This window comes from Protomyctophum parallelum (genome assembly GCF_964188405.1).
Source record: "Protomyctophum parallelum genome assembly, chromosome: 7".
NCBI lineage: Eukaryota > Metazoa > Chordata > Actinopteri > Myctophiformes > Myctophidae > Protomyctophum > Protomyctophum parallelum.
The window spans coordinates 20,501,998-20,517,781 of NC_139705.1; the positions used below are offsets into that span (position 1 = coordinate 20,501,998).

Genomic DNA, 15,784 nt, shown 5'->3' on the forward strand with positions numbered 1-15,784 from the left:
CATCTTTCCTGTCTCACTTCACTGTATTGTCTAGAATAGTGTCTAGTGATAATCTTATGTCAGATTTTGGAACACATATACATATTAGGAGTGGGACGATATGGGTACCTCAAGATACGATATATATCGCGATATTAGGCCCTCGATAACGATGATATCACGATATTCGATATATTGCGATATATCGATATATTGTATGAAATTTCATCAATGATATCACGATATCTGCAACTACAAAATACTTGGAACTGAAAAAACGCTATTTTCGTGCTCGGACACAGGGAGGGACATACACATAGCTGTCTATAGGAGTGGTTGCACCACTGAAACACTAAATTAATACTCAATAAACTCCCCCTTTGACTCATACCCTCATCATAATACCTCACAAACACTACCAACTGACCATTATCACTGGTATCATCTTACTGCCTCACAAACACCACCAACTGACCATTATCACTGGTATCATCATAATACCTCACAAACACCACCAACTGACCATTATCACTGGTGTCAGTGGACTTGTCCACTGCTGGGGAAATGCATTCTGCATTTTGTATTCCCACAAAGCTGTTTGGACAAATCACCATCCAGTAATTCAGTACTTCTGGTTGCTGTGGAATGTGAGAGTGGGATTTGCTTTATTTTAGCTGTCATTTCCTCATTTTCATGATGTTGTTCATCACTTCATTATGAACAACATTATTTTATAAAAATAATAATAATAACAAAAATTCTATATCGATATTTTAATAATAGATATCGATTATTTATTGCAGGAGGACGTATCGCTATATATCGCAATATCGATATTTCAGCACACCCCTAATACATATGTACTGTACTGTATGTGTCTGTAATTTTGTAGAAAATGACAGAAGCTGGTCTGAAATGTTGTCAGTTGGGCTGAACGGTCCCTAAAGCCTATTTTGTGCATTATGCCATTTAATTTGAACACCATCTTTTTAAATAGTGCTCAAATGGTTAAACTGTCCTTCATTTTGCTGGGAACCCCCTGGAATCCCCTCAAAGACCCCTGGGGGTCCCCGAACCCCACTTTGAGAACCACTGCTCTAAGCAACCACAAGCAGGCAGGCAGGGACAGAGCCATAGAGTAAGACAGAGTTACGCAAACTCTGTTCACTCCATGGGGCCAGTCCAATGGCGGCTCTCCTACATACAGTAGATGTCTATTGAGAATGGGGACAACAAATAGGGACAAGTCCTGTACCGTAAGTAGGCAGAAATGCATTGGACCCAGGCAACAGCCCAGCTTTAATGATCTTAAATCCCTTTATTTTAGATTGTTTTGTAGTAATCGTAAAACATAAACATTACAGAGACTTAAGTTTAGTTGTTACTGTACAATACTTTAAAACAGTTGGCATGTTGCACACATGCCTAAAATTGCTCTTATTTGCGCCGCCCTCGTTGAAAACAATGTATTTCAAACTCCAGCTTGTCCCTCTCCAGGCTGCATGAACAGCGCTCGAGCGCTCGGTTTCTGCCCCCTCAATATCGTAACTCTTCTATTAGATGGCTCTGGGCAGGGGGGGCCAGTATAATCCGTGCAGCACCTTGTGATTAATGGACCGTACCATCTATCATAAGGGGGATCTATTTCTGGTGCCAGGAGGGCTGTGTTCTCAAGCATGTCAAATCCTTCTAAAACAAGAACCTGGACCTGCACATTCTGTAGCCACGTTAACGTGGGGGAGATATTTGAAATATTCTGGTGGGGTGGTGTTTTATAATGCAATAAATCATGGTTAGTGAGCAGCTGTGATTGAGCTTGTAGCACTCTATACATTTTCATCAGCTGAAATATGAATCATCAAGCCTTGTCGGATTTCTTTCTCTCTCCTTGTCCAAGCTGACATAAGCTTCCTTCCCGTCTCCCCATCATAGGCCTTCGAGGATGTGTACATTGAGCAGAGGAAGACCATCCGTGTCATTCTGCAGTATGCAGACAGTGTGTTCACCTACATCTTCATTCTGGAGATGTTGCTGAAATGGGTGGCCTACGGTTTTGTCAAGTACTTCACCAACGCCTGGTGCTGGCTCGACTTCTTCATTGTGGATGTAAGTCCTACTCCTGTGTCCTCTAGTGTATGTATGTGTGCGTGCGTGCGCGTGTGTGTGTGTGTGTGCGTGTGTGTGTGTGTGTGTGGGGTAGTTTAGGCGTGCTCTGTTTAACCACACCCTGATACAATTTGCGATACTATGAATACCGTACACAAACCTTTTGTGTCAATTATTCTTAGCATTTATTCAATTATAAAAAATTTATTATTTGTGTAACAATTTGCATGATCTATGGAACATCCATAACCTAATGTTGTCCATTGGATGTGGTTAGACTTGAGTGGTTACATAGATTAGAAAAACTGCTTCAAGGCTTGCAAAAGGTGACAGGACATACTGTGCACAGCAAACAACAAAATGCTGGACCTTGCTTAATTCTTTTATAAACTGGATTCTACAAGACTCCACCACTAGTCTGTCTGTTTGCTCTGTGCACATATCCATGTCACCTTTGCAGACCCATCAAGCAAAGAAAACCTTGCCCCCCACCCCTTTCTACTTGATTTCTTATCAGTCTGAGGTGCTTGAATATGAAGGACAATTCTCTTTTTGTGAATATGGACACGGAGCGTCTGGTGTGCCACAAGCAGGGAATTGTGTAGTCTGTTTTCATATTGTGTGCCAATAGGAACCAGTTCCTAATGGTTTACATAGGACAGTTGATTCCAATTTGGAAAACCTGCTACTCAGGCAGGCATGGATGCCAGCACAAATTAGAATCAGCTAATCAATAACCATTAACTATGTTTATTGATTTATTACACACATATTCAAGTCATACTCAGTCCAGTGGGACTGGATGGTGTCAAAGATGTGTTGATGTCTAAAGATGTCCTCTTGCTGTGTCTCTGACCTAATGTTTGATATGTGCCTTTGTCCTCTCTCCCTTTTTGTAATGCTCTTCTCCTTGTGTCAAATAAGTTTGGAAGGCCAGAGCGGGGGATATTATTCCATCTGTATTTCAGCAGTTATGAACGTACCTATAATATGGTTCAAACTGCTAAAAGGGATAACATTACATTGGTATATCATTATCAACTATCAACAAGACTATCTTTCATTTGATGTGACTTTCAGAGAGATTACCATATACTGCATATGGACATGAAATGTATTTATTGAAATGTACGGCTGGGGAAACTCTCCCCTGTCAGGTGAAAAGATGCAGCTTGGACTCAACATGCATAGAAGGAAGCATGAGGTCAGTCCGCTGCCCCCCCCCCCCCCCCCCCCCCCCAGGTTTGCAAGAGGAAGTGTAGCGCCCAGGATTACATTTGATAATTGACACTTGGTGAAAAAAATGGGTTGCAAAATCGTGGGATAAAATTTAAAAAAAATAGTTCATGAGCAGGGGATTGGAAAGAAGAAGGATTTCCCCGTGTTCTGGCCTTCCCCATGAATTTACCACCTCTCTGCAGTATCCAACACCTCGGCCAATACCTGTGAATGGACCCCCACTGATCTAGAAGGTTATGTATTGATAACACTATGAGATCCTGCCAAAGTGACTCTTTATCAATATGGCAAAGTAATCTTAACCACATTGCACCGAATGGATAATGCAAATACTCACTGCATGGATATTAACATTCATACATTTATGTAGATTGCAAGAATTTCATGCTTTGACTGGTGTGTACTGCATTATTATTATAATCATTGAATATGATAACCGTGCTCTTATGTGTTAAGGATAATGTGCTCGTAACTGTGACCAGATCTAATCTCTCTCACATTTACAACATGCCTTTGAAAACTAGAATGAGTCAATGCTAAACTGTTTTCAGTTTTGCCGGTATACTTAACCCCAATCTAGGAACCCATTCAATATTTATTTTTCTTTATTTTATTAAAATTTTAACTCTGGGGCTAGCTCAATTCAATGCCAGCCCTGAATCATGGTTGGCCGTGCCCATTTATGCTAATTTGCTTGCTTCCAAGTTCCTGCTCAAGGGCCTTCCTGCTAGGAGAGCAGGAAGCTAAATGACGCTTTAGGACAGCTAAAGCGTCATTCAGGAACACTGATAGGGTTGCACAAAGACCCGCCCTGAACAACACTGATAGGGTTGCACAAAGACCCACCCTCAACAAGCGATCCTGCTGACAAATTTTCATTGAAAAAGTGGAAAATCTGTCTTGAGAGTTTAGTTTAACCCTAACGCATAGACATGCGTTAGGGTTAAGATTATTGATTGTTTGACCATGACCCAATTTAATTGAGAAGAATGCGATCCCTTTCACCCCTTGACCCCCCCCCCCCCCCCCACCCCACGTTGAAGGCACAGTACTGTAAGTCTGTGTTGTGAAACCAAACACTTGGGACAAGTGTGGTATGAGTCGTATGACAGCGTTTTCCCAAGCTGTCAATACAGTATTCCCCCTCCTCCTCCCCCCAACCCTGGTTTCAGCCCTTTGTTGAAAGTGTAACCTCAGGAATGTAGTGATGTTGTGCTGAGATGTTCAGACAGTAATGATGATGGTGGAGGGACAGGCGCCTGGCGGTAAGTTTGGTCCACAACCAGCGCCCCCGCCCCCCCCTTTGAAAGAAGCCGTTGTGCTCTGCTCTATGAGTCTGGGTTGTGTGATGCTGTGTTGTGCTGTGGGGTGACACCATGTTCATGGGCTCAGAAGGGGGGGACAGACACCATCATTATTACACCCGCCTGTGTTTTCTGCCCGCTCAGCGTGGTTGTGTACTGTATGTGCCATGTTTGTTTTGCTTGTGAACATGCCCATGCTCTTTTGAATTTCTGTTTTAGACATCTTTATTCTTATGTTGTTCATTACTTAGTTTCGTTTCTATCTGATATCCCATTCATAGCAATGTTTTTTTCTACGAAGCCTGTGTTTATGAAACACTACATGGCCACGCCTTGTAGTGTAAGTTTCTTACTGCTGCTGAGCTCTGTTACTGTTACAATGTCCTAGAGCTGGTCAGCTGGAGTATTGTTTTTTTTTTTTTTTTTTAAGATATTTTTTTGCGGCTTACGCCTTTTATTAGTTTTTTGAAGGGACAGACAGTAGGCTGACAGGAAACGGGAGAGAGATGGGGGAAGACATGCAGTAAAGGCCGTGTCGGGCTCGGGAGTCGAACCCGCGGCACACTGCGACTGGATTACCAGTCGGGTGCCCAGACGGTTACGCCACCGCCTGGGCAGCTGGAGTATTGTTTGGTAGAAAGCATAACGCAGTATAGTGAAGGAAACGGTGGGTTGAGATTTCATGAACCCATGCAGTCATTTTTCTATAGTGGTCATACTCCTGCATGCTTCTCTGGAGCACATTGAAACTGGCACTCCGTTCTGAATTGGTCAATTGGTCTTCCTTAGTGTTTTATAAACACAGACTAAATAGAAAGTGTTGAATTAAACATGTTTTTCGTATAAATTATTAACATTTGGCAGAAAAACGCATTAGTGTGTACTACTGTACTAGCAATAGTAATGAAACCGAATGAAATAAGTTGAACGCAATTTTTGCTATTATTATAGTAATGAATCAGGCTTTGACCCATCAAAATAATATTCATGTAATATGTTTATATTACTGTAGTTACTCTATATTATTAGTTATCTGATTAAATATCAACATAAAGAAAACGGTTAAGTAATTCTATACTCGCTTACTGGAGCGTCGATCACCACAGCCATGTGAGAGTGGAGTGAGGCTGATGGCAACCATCCTCCATCTTTCATTTTCACTAGATTTCTGTCATTGTTATTTTTTTTGTGTGTGTTTTTTTCTTTTCTTTTCCCTTTTGGTTTTCAGTTCCATTCAGTTTCTGTTTGGTTTGTGCCGTCATCGTCCTGGGATCACAGCCCCAGATGTCACTGGCCTTGCCTTGCAGAGCTCTGTGAGGCGGATGCTGAGACACTGAGACCACTACCACAGCCACCCCTATGGGGAGGGTCAGGCTAAAGGTGAAAACTACCCCAGACCCCCCAGACTACTTGTACTGTAGTTATTTAAAGGCAAAATCTTTATTTTACTTTCTCCCTGGAAGGTTAAGTATAGTCCAGCTTGCTGCCAATTTGTTCATGACAGCTTCTTATTGATTTCCAAATATAGTAAAGTAAAATCCGAATATAGGTCATGTCCAGAACATCCTGGACAAAAACAACAACGTTGAGAGTTACAGTAAACAGTTATTAGCCCAAATTCAAAGGAAACACCTTTGCTGCTGTCATTAGCTATGGTCAGATCTGCTGGCTCATTCACTTAAATAAGTGAAAGCTGCTGTGTTATTGTAAATGTTGAAGATGGCATCAGTCAAAATGAAGATTTTGCCTGTTAGAATCCTCCCACGTGACTCCGGTAAGCCTTGGATGTTGTGTACTTCCTGCAGTGAGTTTTGAGCGGTTGGTGTCGGTGGCTAGTTGGAGGTGCTTTCACATGTGTGCACTGTTGATATTTACCTTCTTCTTAAGGAACTGGTGCTCCCCCTGCCTCTGCCCTGCCAGTCTCCAGTCAGTAAACAGAAGTTGCAGAAAAAATAAGAAAGGTCTGTCTAGGCCAGGGGCATCAGATTCGGGTTTCTGTCATGTTGCACTTATCATCAAAATTGTGAGTTCATATAATTGATCTGAAACTTGTAATTCTTGTGATCCTACTCACTCCTATACTAATAGGCCATCTTGAAAAGTCTACATTTAGATTTCTCAAGGCGATCATCATCAACAAGAGCTGATGCCATTTACCCTGAATTCATATTGCTTTATTCAATAATTGTTCTGCACCTGGACATTTCATTAGAGATGTTGGTCAATTCAGGTAAATGCAGCTTTCAACAATCCTGAAATGACTTGATTTGATCGTTGAAACTTTTTTTTGTGCCAGTGAGGGGCATAAAGGATTTGTCAACACAAAGATAGCAGATCTACAATCTCACAGTGCAATGCTACGTGTTGTGAGCTTGTATATCAGCTATTTCTGTTTAAACTGATCCTCATTTTGCTGCCCCCCTTCCCCCCCGGTACCCCCTCAAAGCCCTCTGGGGTCCCTGGACCATATTTGGAGGTCCTTTCCGCCCACCACCTTGGTGAAAGAAAGTGGGAAGGGGTTTGTACCTGTTCCTTTGAGGTTGTGTAGTGTTATTGTGTGGCGTTATTGTTAACCATTGACTGTACTGTGTGTAACTCTACTGTACTCGCTGTGTATTTCTGTCCTTCCAGTGCAGTTCGTCCGGTGCTAATAACAATAGCTGATCTACCCTTAACATCCATCCTATGTATGTATTGTGTGGTACATGTGACTGTGGCTTTCCTATTTGATTCTAAATTATGTGTAAAAGACAATGACACACTTGTACATTTTTACCTGTATTCTTTCTCTTAGGTTCCATTAGTTTGTCTGTCTTAAATTGTATGGGATTTTATGCCTCAGCCCAAGAGCGACATGGAGAGACAGTGTTAGAGGGGCAAGGGTAAGGCTCTCAAGTCTGTTGGGTTTTTTATTAACTTCTACAGGATAACCTCTTTCCCCTCTCCCTCCCCTTCTTCTTTACCTTCTTCACCCTGCAAACCACCCAGTCCCTTTGCGTGTATCTGTACTAAATCTTGAAGGACATTTTGTGGCAATTTTACCCTCTGAGTCTTATGTCTCTCTCCTCTCTTTCCTTCTCTCTCTAAACCACACGTTTCTTCGCAGGTGCAAAGGACTTTTCACATCTCATCAGCTGCCCTAAAATAACAGACAAACAATCCCTCTGGCCTATTGCTACTAAAACACTACGCACATAAAACCTATACTAAACATTTGACCTTCTCTCTCAGTGTATACACATGTATAAATTCAATGTTATGCATGTATATACATGCATAGATTTATGTGTGTATGTTAAGCAACTCTCCGCCAATGCCAGGGCCATCTCTCTCTCCCTAGTGAACTTTCTCACTTCTAACAGTTTGGAACCTCTTTTGCTTCTCTGTTTTTGTGTAGGTGTCTATAGTCAGCCTTGTAGCTAATGCGCTGGGCTACTCCGATCTAGGGCCCATTAAATCACTCAGGACACTAAGGGCCTTGAGACCCCTCAGGGCCTTGTCGCGTTTTGAAGGGATGAGGGTAAGATCCAAAGCTAAGCAGCTGATCCTTCCGCATGCCCATTCAACAGTTTATAAAGCATGCTAGAACTGAACCAGGAAAAAGAACAAAAGAAGCAATCTGAGAGAACAGAAATTCCAAAATCATATATTGGGGGATTTATAAAACAAAAAGGTGGGGAAAAAAACTACAATTCAGAAGTCACCGATCTATGCACAATCCTGTTCCATTCCTTTTGTTAGAAATAAAGAACAAGTCATGATGCAGCTGAGAGATTTGAGTTAAAATAACAGTTCTAATTCCTCTCAACAACCTGAGAAATGTGATATGTTTCAATTGAAATCGAACATCTAAGTATGAATTGATTTGTTTCATGACCAAAATCAAACCACGAAATATAGGATATTTCACAAAGCTGCCTCATCACATAACAGATCACTTAAAAGTCAAACTTACATCATCTTCTGGATTTATTTGTTGCGTGGATGTAAGTATGGTAAATGCAAAATTGGTCAATGCTAACCAAGTCACACATGCCATTTCACATGAGCATTTGAACCAAAAATTGGCTGCTCATTTGGCCTGATTCTCAACCACTGCTTTTAAATTGAACCCCCTCCCCCCCCTCTCCCACTTTACCTCCACATGCCCCCCCTAACTCCACTCCCCTCCTCAGCTCACAGCATCCCTCAATCCCTCAATGCATTTGGCACACAGAGAACAACCAGTAGGAACCAAGTAACAGGAGCATGCCGATACCTCTGCCCCCCCACCAGTCACACCAAAGCTTTTAGAAGGAATCTGCATTTTATAGATTCTGTGGTTTGCAGAGATTTCTTTCATTTTAACCATCTAGTTTTAATATGCAGACCTCTGATTGGCCCTCTCTGTGACTGGTGGTAGTGATAGGTTGCACCTGGTTGTTGTCTCTCCTTTCTCTCTCTCTCTCTGTCTCTCTCTCTCTGTCTCTCTCTCTCTCTCCCCCCCCCCCCCTCGGACTGGTTGCTTTGTCTTCTAGTTTAAGCTTCCCGTCACCTCTGACCGTCCCCCCTCACCTCCTCTCTTCAGACCCTTATGTGCAACATATTGTACAACCCCCCCCCCCCCCCCCCCTCGTACTCCTCCTCCACTGCTCACTCCATCTCGACCCAGTTCCGCTGGGCCGGACCACTGGAGTGTTACCACCCACACACTGTCCTGCTTTGTCCAGGATCTATTTGCATCAGGGACTGAGACAGAATCCACATACGTACTGTATGCTGTTGTGGGTTTGGGATGAAAATATTTGTTAAGCTTCTGCCAGAGTCAGCACTTTGGTTCACTGGATGATCCACTAACGGCCCCATTCTAGCTAGAGCTATGCCCAGTCAGGCAATGTCAATTTTATCTGACACAAAAGTACTGTGGCGTTGTACTTGTTTTGGAATCTGTCCCTATTTGAACACAGTCCAGATATGTCATTTAGAATATCTTTTCCATTTTCTTTCATAGCCTTAAGGCAGAAGCTTAGGAAATATTCTAGTCTGCCATTTCACACAACAAGCCATTATTGCTCTCATGTCATGGCACCACACGGAGCATACAGCTTTCTGTTGCCTTCTATTCCAAGTGAAACTGGGAGGCAACATTGGGCACAGTGGAGCTCTGTCTTAGTGCATTGGGTCTGGGTAGGCATTGTTCCATATGTTGACTAGCAACTGCAGTGTTCGGAGAACACTTTCTGTCTTTAATAGGCAGTTAGAATGTCTCCCTATATACATGTCCCAAAAATGACAGACCAGCATGTAACAGGTGACAGGTGCCAAACGCCTGTTACCCAGAGGGTCAATTGATCATCCATTCACAGCAAAATCGTATTCATCCTATAGTAGATATCCAGCAGCTAAAATGTGATGCTGTTGCATTTGAGCAGACATCAGCTTTTTAAGCCCTGGATGTTCTCATGAATGTGTCACCAACATTCTATAGTTAGTAATATTTGAATGAATGATGATTTGGTTTGCATGCACCCTTTATTTCACTCCTTTTTATCTAAGAGTTAAAAAGCAAAAACGCACGCACGCCCGCATGCACGGACGGACGGACGGACGCACGCACTGTAATTTTTGGGGTTGGTAAATCATGGAACATTTGTTTTAACAGAATGTGATAGTGAATTGCCAATGGCCCTATGAATGACGGTGTTCATTGGGTGTATATGGTATGAGAGATGAGGGTGGCCCAGTAATTCAAGTGATAGAAGCATTCATTTAATTCTCCCGTATTAATTTCTTACTACAATGTTACAACTATATGTTCGAATGATTTGTCATTTTGTGTGAACTGAAAGTGGAAATTTGAGGTCAAAGCAATAAATAAATGCATAGGGAACTACCTGAATGGAGAGATGACACCACATGAAAGAGATTCTGGAGAGATAGAATGGTGAGAACCCTTTACATCCCTGTTGAGTTGTCTTGCACAGTGGAATGCAGAAGCCGATGCAACTCTACCGGTGAGCTGTGCAGCTTCAGTTGAACACATTGCACTGCTTAACATGCAATGATCGCGGCCTGTTCTGACGATGTTATTTTTTGGTGGCATTTTGATTGCTTATAGTAGACAGGAGAGTTTAGAGAGACAGTAAATCTAAGAGCAGAGAGAGGAGAGACAATGCGAGACAAGACTGGGAGTCGGATTCAAACTCCGGTCCTCGCTGTCACAGCACATGGTCTGTGCACTAATTGGCTGAGTCATCAGGCACCCCTCTGACAATGTTCTTTGCTCTCTCTTCCTCTTATGCTGCTTCTTTCCTACATTTTGAATAATGCATTGTAAAAGAAAAAAGAAAAAAATACACAATATCTAGCATCCTTGTGCCTGTTATAAACTAGCTTGTTTTTATTTGCACCCAAACCCTACATGAGAAATGCTTTTTCTTTAAAACATTTTTTTTTGCCATTCAAGAGATTAGTATTTATATGGCCTTTGGATATCTATTCTGAGCTCCATTATCCTATCTAAACCAATACTGTACATACAGTTGGAGCTACAATAACACTAATACCTGAGATATGTATCAGATACTGAATCCATAAACATACCGTAAGATTCACTCTTCCAGACACACAAGCAAATATATTTTCAGCCAGTATCTCTTTATGTCTCTCTATCCATACATTCTCTATGTATTAATTTATTGATTTGAGCAGTTCCTGAGATTGCACAACAATGCCATGTAACACGCATGTACGATCTAATTGCCGATGCACATGCACTTTTGGAAGCCATTTTCCCTCTTTCTGAGAATGCATTCTACAAATCATGGCCCAATTATTTTTTTCAAACACTATGAGCAATTCAATTCAGTTACCTCAGCTAGAGCAAGCAGCCATTCTCTCAGCAAGTGCAGAGGATTTTCTGACAGTGAAGTGGGAGGTTCAGCCAGAAGCCCCATTCATACTTCGTTGCACGATGGCGTCAGGCACAAAAATAGCAGACCTACAAGCTCACAGCACATCGTGAATGCGACGTGTTGAGAGCTTGTAGGTATGCTATTCACTTTGTGCGATGCTGCCGTGTGATAGAGCATCAATTAGGCTATACTGTTTACTAGTGTGGTGCCCATTTGGAGTGTAATCACTCTACTTCATTAGAAGCATTTTACATGTACCAGTATTTTATTTTTGTTATACTTTATTTTTGGCGAAACGCCTTTGACACGCTGAGAGAATCCCTGCTGTAGCACTCCACCCTGTCTGTCCATCTGTCTGTAATGAGGAGGGAATATGGCTCCACAAATGAGTGTGCAAAAGACATGCATGCCCAGCTGTATGCCTGAGAGCTGCTGGTCAGCCTTATTGAGCCGTCCAATATGTGCTCAGCTTATTACTGTTGCTATTTTGAGTTTATGGGAGGTTTGATGGGAGGGGGGGGGGGGCTGGGATGGACTGCTCAATGTTTGATTTAGGTTAGTTTATATGAGGGGCTGTAAGACTGGGAGGATTTTGATTGTGAGGGAAGTGGGGTGGCTTGAGTGAACACTGCATTCTGCTATGGCAAACACTCAAATTTGAATGACTTCATGACATTGTAAATTGTGCCGTATATATACTGTACCTTACAGGATAATGGTGTGCCTACATGAGTGTGTGTGTGTGTGTGTGTGTGTGTGTGTGTGTGTGTGTGTGTGTGTGTGTGTGTGTTTGTGTGTGTATGTGTGTGTGTGTGTGTTTGTGTGTGTGCATGCATGTACATATGCGTCTAGGAAGGAGTGAACGTGTGTTTGAGCATCCCTCAAGCCATCCTATGCGCATGCATCGTTAGATCAAAGAGTGTCTCAGAGTCACATCAGTGCTGCTCTAATTGGAATGGGACTGATACGGCTCTTCCACCTCCTAATCTAAGTAACACACTTCAGTACACAGTGTTCATTTAACTCTGAAAGGTTACAAATGTACGGGTCCATTACATTTGTAGAATTTCAGAGTTAAAGGTGCTGTATTAAAGTGATATATTTTTAAGGGGTTCTAGCCCCGCATATATCTAAATGACGGAGCGGTTGCGCAAAGACCCGCCCGGCAGCACTGTTTAATGCAATTTATCTGTGCGAGTTATAAGTATTTTTTTGTTGAATTATTCATGACAAAGTAGTACAGTATGTATATCCATAACATAAACAAGCAGCACGCTAGCAAACAATTCACTAGTTCTTTGTTTCAATCATTTTATTATTATTTTTCACAATTATATTACCTGATCATCTTCTTAAATACACTAGTTTCAAACTCTATACCGTCATTTGCATACATCTGTCGCGCAAATTATCAAAACATTAGAAAGTAGGCTAGCCGGTATTGTATCAGATTGTGAAAATATAATAATAAAATGATTGAAAGAAAGAACTAGTGTATTGTCTGCATGTGCTGCTTGCTTATTTTATGGACATACATACTGTTGACTTTTACAACTTTGTCATGAGTAATTCAACAAAAAATACTTATAACTCGCACAAAGAAATTGCATTAAACAGTACAGGTCGGGGTCTTTGTGAAACCGCTCTGTCATTTAGATGCGCTATAACCCTTCTATAAACAGCCTTTGTCCCCACACGTCTCAAGATTTGCCATTGACACGGTCAGAGAATTCCGGTCAAATGTCCGCTAAATTTTGTCCCCACCCGTCTCAAGTTTTTCCATTGACGGTGAACGGAGAAATGACGTCAGATGTAAACGAGCAAATCAGCTAACCAATCACAGGCAACAGGCATTCTGATTGGCCAGAATTAACCAAGCACAGGCAATAGGCATTCTGATTGGCCAGTATGGGATGATGCATGATGATGTATGATGATAAGATCGCCCCTCATTTCACACGGGTGTGATTTTTAAAATTAATTAATATATATATATAGTATATATCATATTTAGAGTGTTTGTTCTGTAACCGGGGTCTCCCCGTCTCTCCAGCTTAATTAACAAGAGTATACATTGTCAGGTGAGCGACAACAATTTAATCCGATCCTGAGAAAGAACCCATTCATGATCTTCAAATTTATAATGTTCCAATCCAGTTCCAAGTTTGTCTGCTCACACAGAGACATTGTCCCCTGTCTGTCCGTCCGTCCGTCCGTCCGACCGTCCATCCGTGTGTGTGTGTGTGTGTGTCTGTGACCAGCAAATCTTTTGTTTTGTTTCATCACTTTGAATTTCACTTCATTATCCTGTGTTCTGTATGAGTTCTCTCTCCTGATTGGATGAAAATGGTATCCCATCCTGAAAATGTATTTTCTGTTTAAGAGCTGGAGAGACTGGGAGACCAGACCCCCTTCTACTGAACAAACACTCAATGATTACTATATGAATAGAGCTATTTAACACTTATTTGAACAAAAAATAACTTAAAGCACCTTTAAATGAACACTGGTATTTGTATATGTACGGCCTTCGCCCCAGTGGTGTGCAGTACTTGTTTTTTCTACTCAATATGGCTGTAGCAAACAATCGTGAAAATAGCATGAGCAAAACTACACTATTTCCATGTGTTTGTACTAAGTGTAATGCCATAGCAGTATGCAGTGTTTGTTGATGGGGAGCTGGTTGCACTGCATTTGTTTACTGGTTTTCACACGTGTCATATCCTGTCTTCCTTGGTCTAGGTGGTAGTCAACGCCTTGGTGGGTGCCATCCCTTCAATTATGAATGTGTTGCTGGTGTGCCTCATCTTTTGGCTGATTTTCAGTATCATGGGGGTCAACATGTTTGCGGGCAAGTACTACTTTTGTTTCAACGACACGTCCGAGGAGTACTTTAAAGCGGACGTGGTGAACAACAAGAGCCAGTGTCTCGAACTCATAGCTCAAAACTTTACGGAGGTCAGGTGGAGGAATGTCAAGATCAACTTTGACAATGTGGGCGCCGGCTACCTGGCTTTGCTGCAAGTGGTGAGAGTGTCCCTCAATCCTCTCTCTCTCTCTCTCTCTTGGTTTATCTCATCTGTATACTGAAATTCGTTTTTTTTGTTGTACATAACGTTCTCAGTTATTAGCTTGTTGTGCATCACCCAAAACTTGTTGTGTGTCACAAATGCTTTATTCTTGATTTTCCGTTCCATTTGCTTTCACGGTTTAAGTTTTACAGCCTTTCTATGTACTTTCCATGATTGCGTTTCTCTTCACCTCATTTCTGAGTTTTCATGCACACGCTCCTCCACAGGTAACACATCAGTGCCATTCTGAGTTTGAGTTTTATTTTACAATTTAAAACATATTACCTAAAATAACTGTAATTTTGTCAAATATATTAACTTTGGGATGTTGAGTGTTACTTAGAAAGGTGCACTTAGTTGTCTCTCTGTTTTCAAAGGCCACATTCAAAGGCTGGATGGACATTATGTATGCTGCAGTGGATTCCAGAAAGGTACATGTCCTTCAATAATGATCAGAATACTTATATTTCAATATATTTCAGGTGCTTGCCTTCTGTACATTCATTAAAAGTAAGGTGTGATATGTTTGTTTGTACTGTATGTGTTTTTCTTTCTTTTGTTATTGTTTTCTTTGGATTTTGTTCAAAACTTTAATACAAATTTAAGTGACAAAAAAAAGTTAGTCTTTCTGATGAAATGTATAAATCACACTTCTAACACCATGTTGTCTTCCAGGTGGGGGACCAGCCCATCTATGAAGATAACATCTACATGTACATCTACTTCGTCATCTTCATCATTTTCGGGTCCTTTTTCACCCTCAACCTCTTCATTGGTGTGATCATTGACAACTTTAACCAACAGAAGAAAAAGATATGGCTCCTTTCTGACTCTCTTTACTGCATGCTTCTATATTGCTCAAGGAACCGAATAGAATATGTCGTCACTTCTCCATTGAACTCAATGGACACGGTCGCCCTGTTCTTTTCTGTCGACCCTATCACTTTGAATGGTGTCCTCAAGTTTGATATACAGTAGTGGCAATTTGACCATGTCAAAATATGGTTGTAACCAAATGTTTGTGTGTCCCTATACTTTGGGGGTCAGGATATCTTCATGACGGAAGAACAGAAGAAGTACTACAACGCCATGAAGAAACTGGGTTCCAAAAAGCCCCAAAAGCCTATTCCTCGACCACAGGTACTATTCTATTGAAATTGGTTCATTCAATAGATGGTGCTTTTTGTTTGAA

General features: G+C 41.5%; 1 protein-coding gene across 4 annotated transcripts in view; it reads left to right on the forward strand.

Annotated features, from left to right (window-relative positions):
* Positions 1-15,784, forward strand: part of scn8aa (sodium channel, voltage gated, type VIII, alpha subunit a) — a gene marked incomplete at its 5' end in the record, with an annotated part of 58,073 nt that overhangs the window by 40,221 nt on the left and 2,068 nt on the right. For 3 of the 4 annotated variants that reach the window (XM_083768341.1, XM_083768342.1, XM_083768344.1), the window contains 6 exons: positions 1,912-2,085; positions 8,026-8,148; positions 14,264-14,548; positions 14,970-15,023; positions 15,268-15,405; positions 15,628-15,732. In XM_083768341.1, coding sequence (XP_083624467.1) covers positions 1,912-2,085; positions 8,026-8,148; positions 14,264-14,548; positions 14,970-15,023; positions 15,268-15,405; positions 15,628-15,732 — 879 coding nt within the window. The remainder of the gene's footprint in view (positions 1-1,911; positions 2,086-8,025; positions 8,149-14,263; positions 14,549-14,969; positions 15,024-15,267; positions 15,406-15,627; positions 15,733-15,784) is intronic. The other variant, XM_083768343.1, reaches the window with a different exon arrangement.